This window comes from Rattus norvegicus, chromosome 3, assembly GCF_036323735.1.
Source record: "Rattus norvegicus strain BN/NHsdMcwi chromosome 3, GRCr8, whole genome shotgun sequence".
NCBI lineage: Eukaryota > Metazoa > Chordata > Mammalia > Rodentia > Muridae > Rattus > Rattus norvegicus.
Window position 1 is genome coordinate 127,585,065 of NC_086021.1, and position 20,705 is coordinate 127,605,769.

The 20,705-nt window shown below is 47.5% G+C and overlaps 1 protein-coding gene across 10 annotated transcripts in view; it reads right to left on the minus strand.

Annotated features, from left to right (window-relative positions):
* Positions 1-1,253: 1,253 nt before the first annotated feature.
* Pla2g4e (phospholipase A2, group IVE) overlaps positions 1,254-20,705 on the minus strand; it is a 66,052-nt gene continuing 46,600 nt past the window's right edge. For 7 of the 10 annotated variants that reach the window (XM_230487.10, XM_017592204.3, XM_017592202.3 and 4 more), the window contains 14 exons: positions 20,520-20,583; positions 19,375-19,535; positions 19,186-19,272; positions 18,721-18,758; positions 16,560-16,695; positions 15,303-15,439; positions 11,302-11,524; positions 8,983-9,097; positions 8,375-8,512; positions 6,626-6,733; positions 6,048-6,251; positions 4,974-5,140; positions 3,465-3,648; positions 1,254-3,181 (listed from right to left, as the gene is read on the minus strand). In XM_230487.10, coding sequence (XP_230487.5) covers positions 2,964-3,181; positions 3,465-3,648; positions 4,974-5,140; positions 6,048-6,251; positions 6,626-6,733; positions 8,375-8,512; positions 8,983-9,097; positions 11,302-11,524; positions 15,303-15,439; positions 16,560-16,695; positions 18,721-18,758; positions 19,186-19,272; positions 19,375-19,535; positions 20,520-20,583 — 1,980 coding nt within the window. In that variant the 3' untranslated portion in view covers positions 1,254-2,963. Of the gene's footprint in view, positions 3,182-3,464; positions 3,649-4,973; positions 5,141-6,047; positions 6,252-6,625; positions 6,734-8,374; positions 8,513-8,982; positions 9,098-11,301; positions 11,525-14,624; positions 14,830-15,302; positions 15,440-16,559; positions 16,696-18,720; positions 18,759-19,185; positions 19,273-19,374; positions 19,536-20,519; positions 20,584-20,705 lie in introns of those variants that run through there. The other 3 variants (XM_039106513.2, XM_039106514.2, XM_039106516.2) reach the window with 3 other exon arrangements.

The following is a 20,705-nucleotide window of genomic DNA, read 5'->3' on the forward strand; positions in this document are numbered from 1 at the left end:
ACACACTCAACTCCTTGTTCAACCCTGGTGGCTTCTGGGTTTTTGTTTTCCCTCTTAAAAGAAGAAAAAGAAAAAGAAACATGTTAGTGTGCACGCATGTGCTCATGAGTTTGTGTAAATGTGTGTGTGTGTGCCACAAATCACACCTGCACACCGTCATGAGGGTTCTGCGATTGAACTCAGTGGCCAGACTTGTATGAGTTTTTTGTTTTGTTTTGTTTTGTTTTGTTTCGTTTCGTTTCGTTTTGTTTTGTTTTGTTTTGTTTTGTTTTGTTTTACTTGAGGTTACCTATTGAGTCATCTTGCTGAGCTGGTTTCTGGTTTTACCTTATCAGATTATAATTTTATCCACTGCATCTCTGAGTGCAAGAGTGCACTCTACCTCGTGTCTCAGCTCTCTTATCAAAAGAGGGTGGGGAGAAGGAAAAAGACCTTAACAGTCTTTTGAGATGGAACTTGAGAACAAATAAAATGTAGGGCTAGTGCTAAGATGTAAGTTGCTTAATCTCCCTTGAGGAGTCTATGCTCACTCACACTGGGGGAGGGGGGAGAGCTTACTCTCCCTGCTCACTAACCTCAGGCACATCTTATTCTCCCTGCTCCCCCTTAGGAAGAACATGCTCCCATTGGATGCGTCTTTTTCCCCCTGGACTCCTCTCTCTCTCCTATTTAAGTCTATTTCAAAATCTCCTTAATAAAAATGCCAGCTTTGCTTCACAGTTCCAGGTTATCCTGAAATTCTTTCTGTGTTGAAGCTCAGAATCCCAATTTGACCTTAACCGATGTTCACAAAGCTTAGGGGACTCCTCAGGATGCTGAGAGTGACTGCGTGACTCAGTCTCACTACTGACGCAACCCAATTTCCTGGGAAGCAAATGTTTTGCAATCTGCTGTGCACAAAGCATGCACTCGCTGCTGATGCAGGCTGACTTTACCTTCCTTCCGTTCTTCCTGCCAAGCACAGGGACTGGAAGCAGCTTGGCCTGCCCCAAGTAGTAGTGCTCCACTAGCTGATGACAACTTCATAAAAACAGGGAGTCTTCACCACAAGCAGTGACCACCCCTGCAGCAGTCAACGAAGCACCCTGAAGAGAAATGTGTGGACCAGGCCCCCTCTACCCCTAGTAGATACTAGAGAGAAGAAGGACCAGAGGAGTGTAGTGTGGGGTTGAGGGCAGAGGCGAGAGTTAGGGGCAAGGATGGGGGGTCAGGTGTGCTTTGTAGCACCAGAAATGAAACCAGATGAACCAATATTCGCCTTCATAACCACTTTATTCTGTGCTCAAATGGTACAGTGCTCTTATAAACTTTGTATGCTATGGTGAGTCCAAGGCATGGCTGCCTTCGCCTTGCAAAAATGTTCTGGCTTTCTCTGATAATTCAGAGCCTGTTCCCTGCATGAGGGAAGCAAAAGCAGCCAGCTACTTGGAGGGCTAGAGGAAGTTCTGGACGTCCTGCTCACAACAGCAGCACCTGGGCAGGGGTCAGTTTTGCAGGCTCAGAAGCCCAGCTTAGTAACGGCTCAAAGGGGTCTGTGGACTCATGCTCCCCAAGCTGGTAGAAGACAGTAATAAATCCATTCTTCCCCAATGTTATCCACATAGGAGTCAAATCCCCTCACCAGATGTGACTGACAGGTAAGTCTGGAGAAGAGAGAAGGACACTGGTCTTTTTACAGTATGGGTTCCTGCCAGTGTGGCTGGGTCTGAGTTCACAGTCAGCCCCAATCATACTTCAAGTAGCAACGATGGAAGCAGGAGCCCATTTGAAACAAACTGTTGGGTACCACTCATCTTTCAACAACCAGAACTGTGGAGGGATCATGTCCTCCAGGCTTGTTGGGCTCCACAAAGGCCGCATCCCTAACTGCCCTTCTGCTTCTCCCTGCTCACTGCAGGGGCCCCCTTCTATCCTTTAGTGAAGCCTGGAGTCTGGGTGTCTGGGTGACCAGGGCTTCCCCACAGATTCTCCTCCAAAGCTGAGGTCTTTGTCAGAATCCAAACTCACCATTCTGAGGTCATCCTTCCTAACCTTATTGTCTGAGTCACTGTATAAGGGCTTAGATAAACAGGTCATAGTGTTTCTGTGATAAATAAGAGGAATCATACTTATAAATAAATAACCCCATCTGCAAGCCAGAGAGACGCCAGCGATCATTAATGGCACTGGGAAGTGTCGTGTACCCAGTGCTGCTTGCCCACAGCCTGCCCAGGCCTCCCTGGATGGCATCCTGGATCCTCACTCTGTGAGCTTCTGCTGCGTTGTCCACAGTGCCTGGTTTCACTGGAGCTGAGGCTTAGACCTAGTCCTAGTCAAGCTCACATGATCTCTAGCCCAGGGCTCTGGTAGCTGAAGAGGCACTAGTGACATGGGTTAGTCACCTGTTTGGCTTTGCTGTGTCAGAGGTCAGGCTTTCCCCTAATATTCTCTTCATCGTAGTAAAAAATAAAAATAAATCACAAAATATTATCGACAACAAAAATTCCGCGGATGCAATGAATTACCTTAAATTTACAAAGCATTTTCTAGAGAAACTTAAAGCAGTTTTTGGTCTTCCTGAACATTTCTCTAGGCTGGCCATGGGAGGAAGAAAAGGAGAGGAGGGAAGGGGAGGCTTAGGGGAGCTTTGCCTCCAGCTGGAAGGGTGAGTGAGGTCTCTTGGGAACTAGCCACTCTCTGTGCACACATAGTCACATTCTATACTTGAGACGGTGTGGGAGTCTGTGGCCATGGTACCTTCCTTGTCAGAAAGTGGAGAGAAACTCCAGGGGTATAAAACCCAATAGACTCTTCTTTTCTCTCTCTCTCCTTTGTTCATTTGTAACATTTTACTAGAAAGCCCAGGCCAAGCTGCTGCACCCCCCAGCCAGAGAGCAGGGCCAGCCAGCTGTGTGAGGTCTGGTTTGAGGGGTGATGCTTCTGACAATAGAAGCAGACACAAGATGGATAGGACTCCCTCGGGCCTAGGAGGGACACTGGCTCTTCATGCGTTTCTTCTCCATTGCTAGTCTCACGGCCTGAATGAGCTTGTCTTTGTTATTGAGGATGTTATACTCTGAGAGCTTCACCAGCTTGTCGAAGGCGGCCTCTGTGTACGTCAGCTCCTTGGTGGCATAGGGAGACTTTGGTCCATAGATGTTCAGCTGGCCCAGTTCTAGCTCCTCAGGACTTCGCTCTACACCTTGGAGTGGGAGGATTCGCTATAGATACTTATGGTAGATTGCAAGGACTTGTTTGCACACATAGACAAACTTGCATGCATGCACTCTCACATGTGTGCACACACACACACAAACACACACTCACAGGCACACAACCCCCCCCCAAGTTCCTCAGGGCAGAGGCACAATTCACCCATTTCAAGATTCCACATAGCTGGGTATCATAAAATGGTCAAATGACTAAGAGCAGAGACCATGTTGCTGATTTCATGGATAAAGATGGATGTGGGGACTGGGGCTTACCTGGAGCCTTGTACTTCTGGAAGGTGTCATTGATGAGTGGGAAGTAGACCACGATGGGCGCATCAGGCTCCTGGGGATTCTCCATCACATAGCACTCCTTGAGACTTTTGTCGTCCTCCTGGATGGAGTAGTTGGGGAAGGGGATATTCTGCTCCGTGCAGTACTCGCAGGTTTGTTTCAGGGGCTGCAACGGCATGGGAGAACAGTGAGCACTGTAAGCCTGGGGATGGCTAAACCACACAGTTCCTGGTCCTGTTTCCCTGATTTTCCCAGCCAACACTGGTCCCAACCTGCTTTGCCACTGTGCGGAATTTTTAGGAAAAAAAGCCAACTCAGGTCAAAAGGCCCAGGCAGTAGGCTAGTGCCCAGCCAGCTGAGAGCTCCTTCTATGAGTTTTTAAAACCCAGAAGCCCTGCACCTGCTGCTTTACCCAAAGACAGACCAGGGAGACAGCGGTGGCATTCTGTGATATTAACAGACTCTGGGCCTGGTCCCTGCAGTCCTGACTGTCCAAGGGCTGGGCTTTGAAAAGGTGCCTTTAAAGTCACGAAGAGTCCCATACCTGACTTACTTGCACGTGCCTCCAGCTAGCTACTTAATCTTTGTTTCCACCTCTGACCTAGGGATAACATTAGCTGTGTCACCTACACAAAGAACTGGTGCAAGGACCAGGCAGGATCCCGGGTAGGGAAGCAGCCCGTTGTTTATTTACAAACCCAGGTCAGGATTGTTGCTTTCATTTTTGTCAGCTGTCTGTAATTCCTTTCTTCTCCCGGCATTAGGCTGGGATTATATATCTCTCTATATAATATATTATATAATTATCTATAGTATCTATATCTACATCTACATATATCAAAATCAACCAAAAAAAATCCCAAACAAACAAAACAAAAGCCCAGGACTTTCCCTTAAAGATGAAATAATAGCAACAACAACAGGGCTGGAGAGATGGCTCAGTGGTTAAGAGCACTGACTGCTCTTCCAGAGGTCCTGAGTTCAATTCCCAGCAACCACGTGGTGGCTCACAACCATCTGTAATGAGATCTGATGCCCTCCTCTGGTGTGTCTGAAGACAGCTACAGTGTATACATATACATATTATATATTATATACTATATATAATATATAATAATTATATATGTATATATATCAACACCCCCACCATTGGTCACTTGTGTGATCATATGGAGGCCCTGTGATTACATGGTCTGGGATTATTTTGAAAATAAGATATTATAAACTAATCATGATTATTTTTCAGCCGAAAAATGACCAAGTGCCTCAGATGCTCAAAAGCGATAATAAAATTGCCATTTATGAAGTTCATGCAAACCCCAAGTTCCAGCCTGTGAGAGCCAGCGATGCTGTGCTCCTTTCACACAGTCTCAGAGTGTGCTAGCAGAGCGCATCCTCCCCTGTTGCAGCAGTTCAGGCCTCTGAGGTGGTGGCGCTGACTTATGACAGCTCAGAAGCCACTGGGGCTGGGGCTGTCTCTGAAGTACTTGCCTTTGTCTGGGATCCTGCGCAGTAATTGAGATGGATGATAAGGTCGACTTTTCTCTCTGGCCTAAGGAGGGGCGCATAGCTGGAGTTGACAAAGAATGCAGTGTCCAGCAGGTTCAGGTGTTTTGTAAACTGTGTCAGCTGGTTTGGGAAAGTGTCCAGTACTGTGTCTGAAAAGTCAAGCCTTCTAGTTAGCATCCTACCAGATGCCCCGATGTTGGCTATGGGTGGTGTGGAGGTAACCGTATGCACCGAGTGCCCTGCCTGGAGCTTTCTTTCTTCACACTGGGCCTCTAGTCTCCCATGTTCTCCCTAGGACACTGAATCCTACTTCTCTGGGAAGGTTAGTGGATACCAGCATGCTCTTGAGGCCTTAGCAAGTCTTCTCTCGGTTATGCACACAAATTCACTCTGACTCACCCATAGAGCTTGTGGAGAAGAAAGGGTTAAGGGGAATTTATAAACTAGGGATACCCAGGGACCCAGAGCTATCAGCCCATTTTTCACCAGATAGCAAGGACGAGAATAACAGTCCAGGCTGAAGGACTTTGCAGGCTGTGGCCAAATAATACGTCAAAGAACATTTCCATGTAGTAGAATAGGAAGAATGTTAGCCCTAGTCCCTAATGCCTTCTCAAGGAGGAACACAGAATTAAAACTATGGGAGTGTGATCTAAGGCTTGGGGCTGTGAGACTGAGCTGGGCTGTGTTTGCTCAACTGCAGTGGGGGCACCGCTCACAGTGAAAGGTGCTCCCAAAAGATATTGTCAAAAGAGATCACATCTCTCCACTTGCACAATGGGGCCAACTTTTGCAGCTAAAACTGCTGGGAAGATTCTGTGGTTACAGTATATTACCTAATTAATGCCTGCATTGCCCCCTGCTGGCAAAGCCGTATGCATTCACGCTCTCAGTCATAAATGGAAGAGTGTCATGCCCCGCCCCCACCCACTCACCCCCTTGCACAAGCTGGCTGTGTTCTGTCTATTATCATGACCAGAGGACACCATCTTTCTCGATGACAACTTCAATGCCTACTTTCCTTCCTCCCAACAGAGCCAGCCTGGGTTAAGTTACCTTTCCACATACAGAACTGTTTGTTCTGTAAGTAGTCGGTGTGCAGCTGCAACCCGTACAGGAAGTTGTGGAACTCAGACACCAAGGGCCTGTGTGTGAGGATTTCTCGGAAGGTGTTGGACAGCCATGTGGCTGGGATCACTACTGTGGTCTCCAAGGGGTTAGCATCACATCTGGGGATTTCAGGCAGGAGGGGATCATCTTCTGTAGGGAGAAGGGATGGAGGGCAGGTTACAAAAGTTGGGGTAGCACTTGGTTGCTTGAGACGGGGTGGGGGGCAGGAGGAGAAAGGGAAGGAAGGAAGGCCCCACAGAGGATGGTGAGCCCAGAAGTGTGGTTTTTCTCTGTGCTCACAGATTCCCTAGGCTTGTCAGCTCTCTGGATACCAGAGACATCCTTCTGGCCTTGGCTCAAGTACCACCTGTAATCACCCTGCCCCAGTGAGGCTTTAGGCCAACTGCCTTCCCATGTCTGGGTCGCTGGGGTGATGTGGATACCCGGACAGGCAATCAGCCCATAGTTCATGATCCATACCCACTATATTCATTACCCAAGAGGGGAGCCAGGGTGTTACCCACCGATGTCATGCAGTTTCTCCCTGGTCCACCTATAGAAAAACTCCTCCGAGGTGTGGGACAGATTCCAAGCATCAAGCAGGTTCAGGGAAAAGATGCTACTCCACAACCCTAGAGAAGCAGAGAGGTCGTGAACAGCTCTCCCAGACTCCCTGCCCACCCACCCCGAATCTCACGGGTCTGACCTTAGCCCCATGCCTGCTGTAGGCCTGGGTGTTTTGGGGGTGGGGGATGTTTTGGATTTCTGACCTTAGCCCCATGCCTGCTGTAGGCCTGGGTGTTTTGGGGGTGGGGGATGTTTTGGATTTCTGTCTCCCACAGGACAGTTCTATGTAGTGACCTATGGTACCAATCCTCAGCTCTTTTTTTCCCCTCCCTCAGTGCAGGGAGCAGGGGTGCTTACGGCACAGCTACAGTGGAGAATGACAACTGAAAGTGTAGGCTTTAGGTTCAAGCCCAGCTCTGATCTTGCATCAGTCTACGTGGAGAAAGCACTTAAGACAGTGTCTGGCATATAGTAAGTCTTGATACACATAAGGCTAGCTCTTACTTTTTAATGCAAAATTTATATAAAAATACTACAGATACATTAAAAATTTAATAATAATAACAGATATGGGAACTCCACCTGTAATCCCAGTAGGGAGACTGAAGCAAGAGGGCTGACATGAATTTGAAATCAGCGTAGGACATTTATAAAGTCCTGGGCTACAGAGTCAGACTCTATCGCAACAAACAAATACTAAAGATGATATTCTTTTTTTTTTTTTTCGGAGCTGGGGACTGCTGAACCCAGGGCCTTGTGCTTGCTAGGCAAGTGCTCTACCACTGAGCTAAATCCCCAACCCCAAGATGATATTCTTTATTCAAATTTCTCACATGGAGTTGAGAAAACAGGTCCAGAGAAAGTAGGTAATTTAGGCAATCTCTGTGCAGTTAAATGTGAAGAATCAGAGTTCAATCTGAACTATAGGTTTCAGAACCACATGGTAGGAACCAGGCTCAGGGGAGAAGGAGGCACTGTGGGTTGTGGGCTTCTGTGTGGAGTTGGTAGAAGAAATGAGCCATGAGTTAGACTTTCTGGAATGGGTTGCTTTGGAGTAAGTGGCATATAGACATATAGACATCCTGTTTAAACAAAAGGGGTTTAAACAGCTGCCCTAGAAGCTGTAATGACAGGCTTATTTTCTGAGGTCATTTTTCTGCAGATGAAACTCTGAAGCAAAGAACAAAGACTGGCTGTCACAGTCCGTGGACCATGCACTCAATGACCTTGGCTTCTGAGGAACCAGAGAGCAAGGAACGGGGAGCTGGCCTAGGCTTTCCCAGCCAGCGGCTCTGTCCTTTCTGCTGGGGTCCTCTCTGCCTGCGATCTGAGGTGCAAGCAGGCAAACTGCTGCCCAGAGCCAGGCAGGGAAAAAGTGTGGGTGGTAATTTTCTATCTCAGCCTTCCAGATCCAGGATTCCAGATCTTCTGAGAAAATCCCAAACAGACCAGAGGAGACAAGGGTGCTGGGAGATTCCTGTAGGAACCCTTTACTGTTGTCTCCATGGGCCTAATGAAGATTAGGGCAGTCACAATCTGGAAGTAGGTTCAGGAGCTCCTTCTGGTTTAATGTAAAGCAGCAGATCCAGAAAGTTCAAGAGCTCAAGGCTAACCAAGGCCACCAGCAATGGGACTGGATTCTTCTGTTATCGGTTAGTCAGAGGCAGGCCTGGCCAGCACTGGGGGTGAATATCTTAGGGAGTCACCTAGCATGTAGCACATCTCTGGCTCAGGAATCCTCTTCATCAGCCGCCCCATGAAGAACTCAGAGCCAAATAGCTCCGTGGGGATGAAGGCTCCGTACTTCTGCATGCCCACTTCGTAGGGGGAGAACTCGAACCATTCTGTACACAGGAGCAGCATCAGTCTCAGGTTGAGGAACCATCCACACAACCTTCCCTCCACCCCACCGGTGCTGGCTCCAGGGCCATGGGGAGCTTGCAATTGCAAGCTGCAATTCCCCTGTGTGACACAAGGGGGCGTTTGCTGCTGGACAAAACAGCTCTACAAGTTGCTAAGCTCAAATTTTTGCTCCTCAAAGCTGAATAAACAGGGGCAAAAATGAACCCTTCCAGGTTTCCCTTTTGGGAAACCTAAAAAAAAATCTTACTGTCTCATTCTTCACAGTCTTCATTTCTCACTGACCCATCAGATAAGCCCCGGCAAGTTAGGGGACACTGCCCCTGATCGTCCCTACTTACAAGGGAGATTTCTTCATCTGTGGGGACACTGTTTTTTGATGTGGAGATCAGTAAAGTGTGTGTTGTACCCGCCGAGAAGGGGCCCCCTCTAAGTCGCTAGCCAGCAGTGTTACCTCTGAAATCCTGGTTGCTTACATCATCCTTGACATTGATAGTGAGGTAGATGGGCAGAGGGTTCTGTCCCCGGCACAGAGCAGCTCGCTGTTCTGACAGCTTGCATTCATTTTTCTGTTGGGACACCAGTGCTTAGGAGAGGTGGCTGACAAGCAGTCGGTGAAGAATGAGAGAACAATCGGAACCCTTAACAGCTATTTCCAGGCTTCGGATCCCCCCAGGTGACTGGCATTGGCTGCCTTAGCTCGAACTGTCAACTCTTAAATGAATTTGGGAAATGTATAGCATTTTCTTGGGCAGTCTGGCAGCATAGGCCATAAGTAGGGCGGGGATGGCTCTGTAATTTAAGACTGTGTCCTGCGGTCTCAGGGTTCTCATATCTCAGGAGCTAAGGGATATGGTGAAGGTAGGAGAAGTCACCACCGTTCCTTCTTTTTTTTTTTTTTTTTTGGTTCTTTTTTTCAGAGCTGGGGACCGAACCCAGGGCCTTGCGCTTGCTAGGCAAGCGCTCTACCACTGAGCTAAATCCCCAACCCCTTCCACCGTTCCTTCTTATTGCTATTATTTCCCACTTACTACTGGAACCCGAGTGGCACCAGGAGTTTTTGTCTTATTATCTTGGTGTTTTTGGTTCTCTCAAAATATAAGAGGCAAATCTTTCTCCCCTGTCCCGTCCTTTCCTTTCCTTTCTCCTTTCTTTCTCAACTGGAAGTTTAGAAACCCGAAACTAGGTGACAATCTAAGTAAACCCCAAGTCCCCAGAGTTCTGTGTGTCATCAGTGAGGCAAATCCTGAAGATATGCCTGGGCCACCAACTGTGTCCCAAAGTAAATCAGCCAGCACTATGAGCATCCGTGGTTACCCTGTGCACAATGACTCCAGACCCTGGGAGGAATGGCAAACACTTGTGCTGCCTAACGACTCTCAGACCTCCTCAGAAGCAAAATAGGGTACTTATCACAACTGGACCCAGAGATCTGGACAACAGAGAGTTTAATGTCCTAGAATTAAGCCACAGACTCAGGAAAGAGCCCAGTTGGGTTAGGAGTGCTGGAAGGTAATAGACTCCTGCCATAGCCAGAGTTGAAGAGCCGAGGCCTCTCACGGCTTGCTTCTCTCGTCCTAGCCTAGTTCTCCATTGCTCTAGGGCCTCAGAATGCTCAGACTTCCAGCCTAGAAAGCTGTGGTGTCTTCTTCTCATTATGTGGGTTAATATTGATTGTTATTGCTAGAAGGTTTATGCCCGTTGTGATATTGCGTGCTTTTAATCCTATCATATGGGAGACAGAGGCAAATGGATCCAAGGCCCTCTTCTGACCTCTGTGGACACACACACACACACACACACAGAGGTGAAACACTCATACACACAAAATAAATCTAAATAATTATATTTCAACTAAAAATTAAAGAGGAATAGTTTGGTAACGCATGTATGTAATCCCAGCACTTAGGAGGAAACGAGAGAAAAACTATAAGCTCAAAGCCAGCTCCAATTATAATGTGAGTCCCAGGCTAGCCTGGGCTATACAATGTGAGACTTTATTTCAGAACATTAGCTCATTGTTACTGCTCAAAATATCTTACTTCCTTTTCTTTTTATGTGTTTCATGTGTACGTATGTATGGTATGCACACATATATTTAATGTGTGTTTACATACATGTTGGTGTATGCATGTGTGTATGTGTGTGTATGTGTGTATGTCTATGTGCATTTGTGTATGTATGTGTGTGTATGTATGTATGTGTGTATGTGTATATGTGTATATGTATGTATGTATGCATGTGTATGTGCATGTGTGTATGTGTGTGTATGTAGATTCCGAGGCTGATATCAGATGACCTCCTCAATTACCTCTTACTTTGTTTGCTGAGGAAGGGTCTCTTCCTGGATCAGGAACAACACAAAGGCCTTGCTGTGAACCCTTCTAGGCCACACAGCACTTGCATGCTCCTATTTGTCTCCCCCATGTGGGGTCAGACAGAAGCGTGATTGACAGCTTTCTAGCTGCCCAGCTTCCTTCCCACTTCATCTTGGCATGGCTTTCAGGAAATATGCTTCATGTATGCAGGGAGCACCCAGGCTTGCCCACCATGGGGGTCTTAGTTCTCTCAAAGGGATGTGAAAGATGGCCTCACCATCTTCATCACCCTGATATGTATTTGGACACCCCATGATTCTTCCAGCCGGAGGAGGATGTACATGCAGGTCTAACCTAATGTCTTTGGCCATGGAGGTTCAAGTTCTCTGATGAGGAAAGACTATGATTTGATATCAGTCAGGCAGGTGGGACCCAGGAAAGGCTTCAACACTCACCTTATCTCCCAGACTGTACTCCACCAGCTTGCCCCAAAAGTCTGTGAACGTGGTCTTGTAGCCCTCCTGGCTGTGTTGTCGGAGTTCCTCTTGCCATTTGCAGAGCTGATCTGGGTACAATGCAGGCATCTTGTCTTTGACAACATGTCTCCGGGCCTCAAAGACTACAGGCTCCAGGTCTTTGGATGACCACTCAGGATCACTGTACAAGGTAGCCATTGTCCTGGTGAAAGACAAATACAAATGACAGAGCTACCCCGGCCCTGGTCTGAGCAGCTCTCTGTCCAGGACAGAAGATGGGCAGATCATGGGATCATGGGGAGTCCCAAACCTGGCAGGAGAAGGGCCCAAAGGAAAGGGAACAAGGGAGGGCCTATGGTGAGAGGTAAGCAAACACTGCTTCTCATAACTGATTGTTTCCCTCTCTTCAATGCCTATCGTATGTCGTGCATATCACGCTAGCTGAGATGAGAATTCTGCGCTCAGGTCTGCCTGGGTTCAAAACCAGGCTCTACCACTCACTTGCTGTGTGATCTTGGGGAAGCTACTTAACCACTCTTTGCCTCAGTTCCCCTAACTGAAGTGGTGAAGAATTGTGATTGATGTACCCAACTCATACAGTTCTTGTAAAAAGATTTTTTAAAAAGATCACAAAACTTATCATTGTATGAAACGCCAGAGCTGTGATGAGGGAGAGCTGGAAACATTTGATTCCTGGATTGGCTGATTCCAGACTAGGACACTAATTAAAGTTTTATTTCCTGGGGCCCAGGGCTTAAGGACATTGGCTGCTCTTCCAGAGGGCCCAGATTCAATTTCTAGTATCTTTGTAACAGCTTACAACTATCATTAACTCCAAATCGAGGGGATCCAACGCCCTCCTCTGGCCTCTGCAGGCACCAGGTATGCACGTGGTACACAGGCGTACATGTAGGTAAACTCCCCATACACATAAAATAATTTTTGAAAAGATTTATTTCCTCTCTTTGCTCTTCCTCTACCTCTTCTCCCTCCCCCTTCTTCCTCATTCTCCACTTCCTCTTTTCCTTTTTACCTTTATGTGGACTGTGGTGGATGGAGACAGCAAGGCTGGGCCTGAGGTCCCCTCTGGCTCCTGCCTGCCCCCACAGAAGTCCAGCAAGGCTCTGCTGAAGTGAGTTAACTTTATAATTACTTGGGAGCCGCCTTTGAACACAGGCCCTGGACTGAGTTCAAGGTCCGGTTTTGGGGCTGGTAAGACGCCTGCCAACAAGCATGACTACCTGAGTTTGATCCTGGGCATCCCCGTGGTAAGAGGAAAGAAGCAAATCCTGAAAGTTGTCCTCCACATGGGCATGTGCACACAAGCATGCATGAGTATACACACAGACACATACTTAAATAATTTTTTAAAAGAAAGCTTTAAAAACTCCAGTCATGAGCTAAATGACCTTGATGAGCAATGGTCAACTCTCTGTTCTCCAGTTCAGTGATCCTTAGCTGGGTCTGGGTCTGACTCTGTTGGATCAAACCTCTGTCAACATAGCCCCTCTTTACTCTGTCCCAGTGGCAGGGGAATTTGTCTAAGGACACCCGATAATACAAACAAGTGCCTCCTTCCTTCCTAGGACTGGTTCCAAGAAAGATGGAAAATGGTGGGGTTTCTTCTACAGATAGTAGCCTGCCCTCCATAAAATTTATTCATTACTTTCATACTTTTGAAAAGTTTCCCCCAACCCATTGCTAATGTTTTATTTATTCTTCATTTACTGACAGGGTTTTCTGTAGACCAGGCTGGCTTCCAACTCAGTATGTAGCTGAGGTTGGCCTAGAACTCCTGGTCTTCTTGGATCTCTCTACCTGCCTCAGCTTTCTAACCGACGTTGTTGTTTGTTTATTTTGTGTATTGAGTGCTGATTTGCATGTACACCTGCCTGCCAGAAGAGGGCATCAGATCCCATTACAGATGGTTGTGAGCCACCATGTAGCTCCTGGGAATTGAACTCAGGACCTCTGGAACAGCCAGTGCTCTTAACCACTGGACCATCTCTCCAGCCTGCTAACCATTGTTTTAAAAGGGATGTTTTCCATGCTGTCCTCAATTCAGGGAACCTGTAAATGTTTTATTCTGACATTCTGGCTGGGCCTGAGGTCCTCTCTGTCGTTTGCCTCTTACAGAGTAGTCCAACAGTGCCCCCTATCCCTGATGAAACACGTTATCATTTTAAACCTATTTTATTATTATTACTTATTTTGTTTTTGTTTGAGATGGGGTCTTTACTATGTAGCCCTTGCTAGTTTGGGACTTGGTAAGTAGACCAGGCTAGCCTTGAATTCGCAAAGGTCCATCCACCTGTCTCTGACTCTTGAGTGCTGGGCCACCACGTTCACTATAATCATAATAATAATTTTAAAAATCATGTGGCGAATTGGATCCCCCTAAACTGGAGTTGCAGGCGCTTGTGAAGTTTCTGACATGGATGTTGAGAATTAGAGTTGGATCCTCTGCAAGAGCCGTATGTGCTTTTCATAGCTGAGCACCTTTCTAGTAATGTGAATTATTTTTATAGCTGTCTGGGAGTAGCCACTGAACATGGGCCCTGGATGGAGTTTAGATTTTAGGTCTATGATTCCTGACATGAGTGACCCGGGGCAAAACCTTGTGCTTCTCCGTCTGTAAACTAGCAGTGAAGAAGTTATGAGAACCTCCTTGTCTGCAGGCTCTTCATCTAGAAACCCAAACAACTGCAGGTTGAAATCATTCAGAAAATTCTTTCACTGAACATTTATGGACTGTCATTATTCCTGAGATAAGAGAACATGTCTGCTTACACAGCAACTGCATTGGTGTTATAAGTAACCTAGAGAAGACTTAAGGAACGCCTTAGGAGTGTGTGTGGGACACTATGCAGATACCATGCCATGTATACAAGAAGCTTGAGTATCAGCTGAGGATAGCCCATGGATATCCTGCAACCAGTCCCTCTTGGGTATCAATGGTCAGCTATGCTTGGTGCAAAGGACAATGCATTAACTTGGCCCGTCTGATCCAAAGCCCCCAGCATCTGACAAGTAGATATGGAGCCAAGGGATTTCTCAGGACAGGGTCATATCCAGTCCCTCCAATGAGAGCTATGTCGAGTTCCATGGAAGGAAAAGACACAGCAGAGGGACTCAGGGTTCAGTCCCTGACACAGTAAGACATAGCTTTGGCTAAGAGGCTTCCAGTGGCCACAAGGAAATTTTAGTGAGCCCCTTCCACTATATAAAGTGTTAAAAGGTCTGAGTTATGACTGTGGTATATAAGGATAGTTGTGTTGGTGACAGTCATTGAAACATTTTCATTAATCTACAAGCTTCTTTATTCCCTTTGAGTTAAATATTAATGAACAAATAACTTTTTTTGCCCCTACTGCTATGTCTCCTGTTAGGTTTGACGATGCCAGGCTTCCTTATAGGAGCCCAGTGCCCACCTTCCTTCCACCTCAGCAGAGTCAGGAGGCAGCCCTGTGAAAGCTCTGTTCATTCCTTTCAGCTGCTTGAGGTGATCTGACAGGGCAGAGACAGGGACAAAAGATAGCACTGAGAAACTACAGGGAGGCAAGCCAGAGCAACTGGGCTAGTTCTACCCATCCTGAAAGACTGGGCCAAGCCCCAAAAGAGGGTGGCTGCATCCCATTAGGAAACACCAAGCTCATCCATCATTGCACACCATGTTTTCCTGGGCTGCTACCACAGCCCCAAGAACATAGCCAACAATGACCAATGTATGCAGCAGCTCTGTGCTTAATACTGGGAGAGGCCATGACTATTGTTAAGCCCACTTTACAGATCCAGTAACCGAGTCTAAGGAATTAAAGTAAATGCCTCAAATCCCACAGATGTGCATGGTGGAGCTTTCTGGGCATCATGAGTCACTTTTACTTAGGATGGCAAAGTTCATGGTTTCCCCAGATCCCAGGCCACACCTATTTGCTACTTCCTCTGGGCTTCTCCACCAGTGATGGTGTCCAGTTCCTTACCAGGTTGCACCTGACAAGCCGGTGAGGTAAACAGAACAGTCCAGAAGGTTCAGCTTCTGCAGCCCCAGCAAGTGGCCATACAAGGAGACCATAGACCTCGTGCCACCTCCTGTGGCCATGATGGCTATCATCGGTACCTGTAGGCACAGAAGCAGACTTCCATAGACAAGGATATGGAGAGATCCCGGCTTAATATGAATGGTGGGATACAGAGATCTGGTTAGGAGAAGGGAGGGGAAGGGGATGGTTTGAGGACTGCCTTTCCCAGAGCAGTAACTTAGTAGGATCCAGAAGGCCACCTTTGCTCTACACCAAGTTATGATATCAGTAGGGCTCAGTAAATCAGAGTCCTGGTTAAAGAGTTCTGAGTGCCCAACCCAGTTCTCTATTAATAAGCATCAAAACTGAGGCTGTGTGTATGTGAGTCATGGATGGTGACTGACAGACATCTGTACCTGGCAGTGATGTCAGGGCATTAGTCCATGGCCTGGTACATGGCACAAGCTCAGCCTAGGCAACATTGTGAGAGCAAGAGAAAACCCACGATACTGATGGCAAGGGTGGTTAGCATAGGTTTAAGGAGTCCCTGGTGTGGTTCCCTAAAGGTGAGATCAAAGAGGAAGTTTTGGGCCAACTTCCTGTCTCCATTTAGTAGGGATTGTGAAGTTTTTCCTGTAGCTGAGGCTCAGTCATGGCTCCTTTCTCAGCCTCAGAAGCAAAGTGCTTGGGGGCTAACCTACTCCCCAGACTAACAGATGGAGCTGTAGGGACACTTGGCTGCCTCCAGGGGAAGAGGCAACTGGCTCTGGGAACAAGAGGGGCTTCTCTTCAACTTCCCACAGTCATTTCTGGTGGGGATGGGTTCACGTGCAGAGTAGAGAAGAGAGAGGACAAGTGGGTGGGAGCTGGGGATTGGGTGCCTAAGAGGATAGAACTCAATGTTTCCTGGCTGGGGCGAGAATGGTGTCTCCATGTGGTCTCAGTAAGACAGCTTAGTCATGTAAGGATCCCGAGTGTGCATGTGCGTGCACGTGCATGCAAGTGAGTGTTGGCAGGGTCCCCTACCCTGGTGAACACACAGCTGAATCACAGGTATCAGGGCCTTTGTCCTGGCACCAGGACCTTAGTAGTTGGAGCAAACACAGAAATCCAGGTGGTACCATAGTCACCCTGGATAGAGCGGTTAGGAGAAGATGGAATTGGGGACCAATAGCCCAGAGTGACCCTCAGCCTGGGCCAGTGCCCTTGCTTGCCCACCTCATGCTCATGCAGGCCCTCCTCCAGTTGCAGCACTTGATTCAGTGCCTTGGTCACCGCCACCTTCCGCTTCTGCAGAAACTCCACCTCTTCCTGGCACAGGCTGAACCCGAGCCGCACATCCAGTGTGTTAGAGCTGTGGGAAAGGGAACCCTGTAGCCTCCGCCTTTAATCAGCCGGTGGAGAGCCAAGTCCTACCCGTATCTCTTCTGTGGCCTTATCTACTCTGATCTGCGAAATGCTCACCGGCCAGCACTACCCTCAGTACCTAATGAGCCACCAGGACTAACTCTCCAAAGCTGGCTCTCTGAAAGTTGGCACTTGTCTAAAGACTGCTACTTCTGCCACCTCAGCAGGATATAGAAAGTTCCAAAAAAGTTTCTCTCGGTACCTTCTCTCTCCCAAAGCTGGTATGAGTGACAAGGGCCTCTTAAACCCTTTGGTTAAACTCCCTGCACAGAACTATAGAGCATAGTCTCTTCTGAGCCTCACCAACTAGCCCTCTGCTCCTGTGAAGCTCCCTGCTCCTCCTGAGCCCTCCCTGCCCACAAAATCACAATTCTCCTGTGTGTTTGTGTGACTGACAAAGCCACTCACTCCCCTGATCTCACTGTGCCATCTCCCAGGCAGAGGAGGCATGAGCTGCCGGTTATGCCTGATGTTGGCTCCCCCCGCCCCCTTTTTAATCACATTCTCTGTCTGGAGCAAGTCCAGGCCTGGCATATAAGACCCTACCAGACCTACGCAAGCTCACCCCAAGCTCCCAATGGGAAAAGACCCACCGGGTTCTTGGAGCCTGCTTTCTGAACTTTGGTTAGGGTCTTTATCTTCATAAGAACACCCTCGTTTTTATTACCTGTATTCCTGAATCCTCTGAGCCCCCCTCCCCTGGAATTCTGAGGGGGTCTCTGTTAGCGTGCTATCTTAGCTTACTGACAAAGCTGTGTATCCTAGAAGGCAGGGCCCGAGGCTCTCCCAGCCCCTCTCTTCCTATGAGAGCAAATAGTAACACTAGTACTGGCGGGCATTTGCTGAGCTTCCGCCCACCATTTATATTCCTGGTGGGAATATTTTCCTGGTATTTCACATGCACTCATTTATGAGATTCAAAGAACAAGCTGAATTGCAGGTGGAAAAAACAAGACCCAGCAAGATTGAAGAGATGGCTTAATAGCCCTGGCTGTTCTTCTAGGAGACATAGATTCAATTCCCACCACCCACATGGCATCTTACAACAGTAACTTCAGTTCCAGGGGATATATCGCCCTCTTCTGGCCTAAACTAGCACTACACACAAGTGCTGCACAGGCTCATGTGCAGGAAAAACACTCATATGCGTAAAATAGAAATGATAAAAAATTATAGTCACTTGATTTTCAACAAGGGTAAAAATTAGCAAGGGAAAAAACAGTCTTTTTGATAAGTGATCCAGGAGCAGTTGAATATCTGTAGTGTAAAATGTACAGTATGCAAAGTAAACTAAAAATCAAACACAACCTAGAGAGCTAAAACTAAAGATGTCTTAGAAGAAAACATGGGAGTAAAGTTTCGTGATTTTGGATTAACCAATACTTTTTTGATTCGGCATCAAAAATACAAGTGACAAGAGAGAAAATAGGCTTCCTCGAAGTTAAAAACCTTTGTTTTTCAAAGGACACCATCAGTAAAACATGAAGAGGAGCCGGAAGCTACGTTTCAGCAGTTAGACCTGGGTTCAGTTCCCAGCACCTACAAGGTAGTTCACAGCCTTCTGTCACCCCAGCACCAGGACCCCCAATGCCCTCATCTGACCCCCACGGGCACTAGGCATGCATATGACATACATGTATACATGTAAACAGTCATACACAATATAAAATAACACACACGCAAAGAACATATAAAGACACCTCACAAAACAAGCCAAATATAAAATACTCAGATCCAGGATACACAAAGAACTTTTTTAAGTTAATAAAAGTCAGAGCCCATTTAAAACATGGACAAAGGACTTAGGTAAACACATCTCCAAGAAGAAGATCTACTAATGGCTAATTAAGCCCAGAATAGATGCTCGACTTCATTAGCCATCGGAGAATGACAAGTGAATGACTGGGAGCTACCGCCTCACACCTACTCCTCTGAGTTAGGCGGAGCATAGAAGGGAGAAGAGGTACTTTACCAGGGTGAGGACTTCATGTGTAACTCATAGTTCTCTCCCTGATAAGAAAAAGGTGAAAGGCCTGTTAGAGATGACACTGAGAGCAAAGGGAGCCAAACAAAGAGGTGGAAACTTATCCTCCCTCGACCCAGCATGCATGCATGTCCACAATACTGTGCACATACATGCGCTCTCTCTCTCTCTCTCTCTCTCTCTCTCTCTCTCTCTTTCTCACACACACACACACACACACACACACACACACACACACACGCTCCCTTCCCACATCCTACTTCTGAACATGACATTACACCATTTTCGCTCAGGCTCCACATGTTCCCGCGTTCCCACTGAGGCCTACAAGTCCTCTCCATTTTGCCTCAAGACCCCACATGCTACCCTCCCCATATGTCTTTGGACTCTTCCCATCTCTCTGTTACAGGAGCTGAGCATCTCTGGGACCCCTGGGCAGACCCACGTGCTCACCAAAGGCAGGGTCATCGGCTGGCCATCAGAAAGGCAATCGAGGGGCTGGCAGACTGTGTCATTCCTTTGTGCTTCACAGCAGCAAAGCTAGAAAGAAGTGTGGGCTCTGTGAGGAGCTGAGGGGCTCCTCTGCCAGCTCTCCCAGCCCAGTTCCCTTCTTCCTCCCTTCCAAGGGTGGCTGCCATGTACCCTATAGCTCCAGTGGCTCTTAGGTGCCTCTGCATAAAGCTGGGGCTGGGAGTATTTGGGGTAGTGGAAGCAGGCAGGATTGGGGCAGCAGGGCTCCAGACAGGGCTGGACACACTGGGTGTTCTCGAAGGAGTCTGTCACCATCACCAGAAGGTTTTTGTCTGAGAAAGAAGGTAAGATGTTATACCCATGGAAGTTTCTTATCTCTGCTTCCCATTAGTCCAGCAAAAATCTTATTTTGACTCAGTGTCTAGGAAGACTTGTTCTTGCAAAGACCCTGGTGTGGTTCTCAGCACCCACATGGTGGCTCACACCTATTTATAACTCCAGTTCCAGGGGATCCAATGCACCTGGTGCATATACATATACAGAGAGGCAAAACATTCATACACGTAAGATAAAATAAATACATTTCAGAATAAAAAGTAGTCCTGTCTTAATGTGCCAGGAGGAGTTTGCAATCCCTGGGCACTCATTAAAATGCTTCAGACAGGGCTCTGAAATCTGAATTTTAAAAATCTGTGAAGAATGTTGATAGATATACTCTTCAAAAAGCCCTTTAAGGTTCTGAGAGAGCTCTCAAGATTAGTCTTCTTGGTTCTGCTGTGCTAGAAGAGCCCCAAAAGTCATCAGCTCACTGCAGAGAAAATATAGCCATCAGACTCTCGGTTTGGGAGCAGAAAGCCCCCCAGCCCCCCTTTCTGGTCACATTTGTGGGGCCACACTGCTCTCCTCCTGTGAACAGCTGGTAACCCAGCATAAGAGTGGTGGGTAGAGGGTGCACAGTGGCTTGTGTGGGGCTCTTCCAACTGGAAAATACCATGAGTTGGAAGCTGCTAGGAAGGTGTGGCTTGAGGACCCCTGCAGCTACCGTGCCTATCTGTCCCAAGTCTGCCTACTCAGTCACAGAGGGTAGCAGGCCTGAAGATTTTCACTTGGATCCCTGGAAGAACAAACCCTTCATAGAAATGGATGAAGAGGATAGGTGTCTGAGGACACGATTCTGAGTTTTGACTTTACTTCTCTAACCTGGGATAGTCCAGATAGGTTGAATTGGCCTGTTTCCCTGAGCTCCAAATTGACCTAGATCGTTAGCCCCCACCTCTATACCTAAACCAGCCATTAGACAGAGCAAGGAAACTCACTTTTCTTCCTCTTCCTTGGCCTCCTGGATTCTGCATGAACTTCCAGGCAAGAGACTTGGCGAGACTGTGACAAAGCAAAGAGGGCGACTGGGACTCTAAGCTCAAGCCATCACCCTCCTCCCTTAGTGAGAGGGGAAGAGGCAAAGACCCAGATGTTGGTCAGTCATGGGGTTATGCTATGCATTC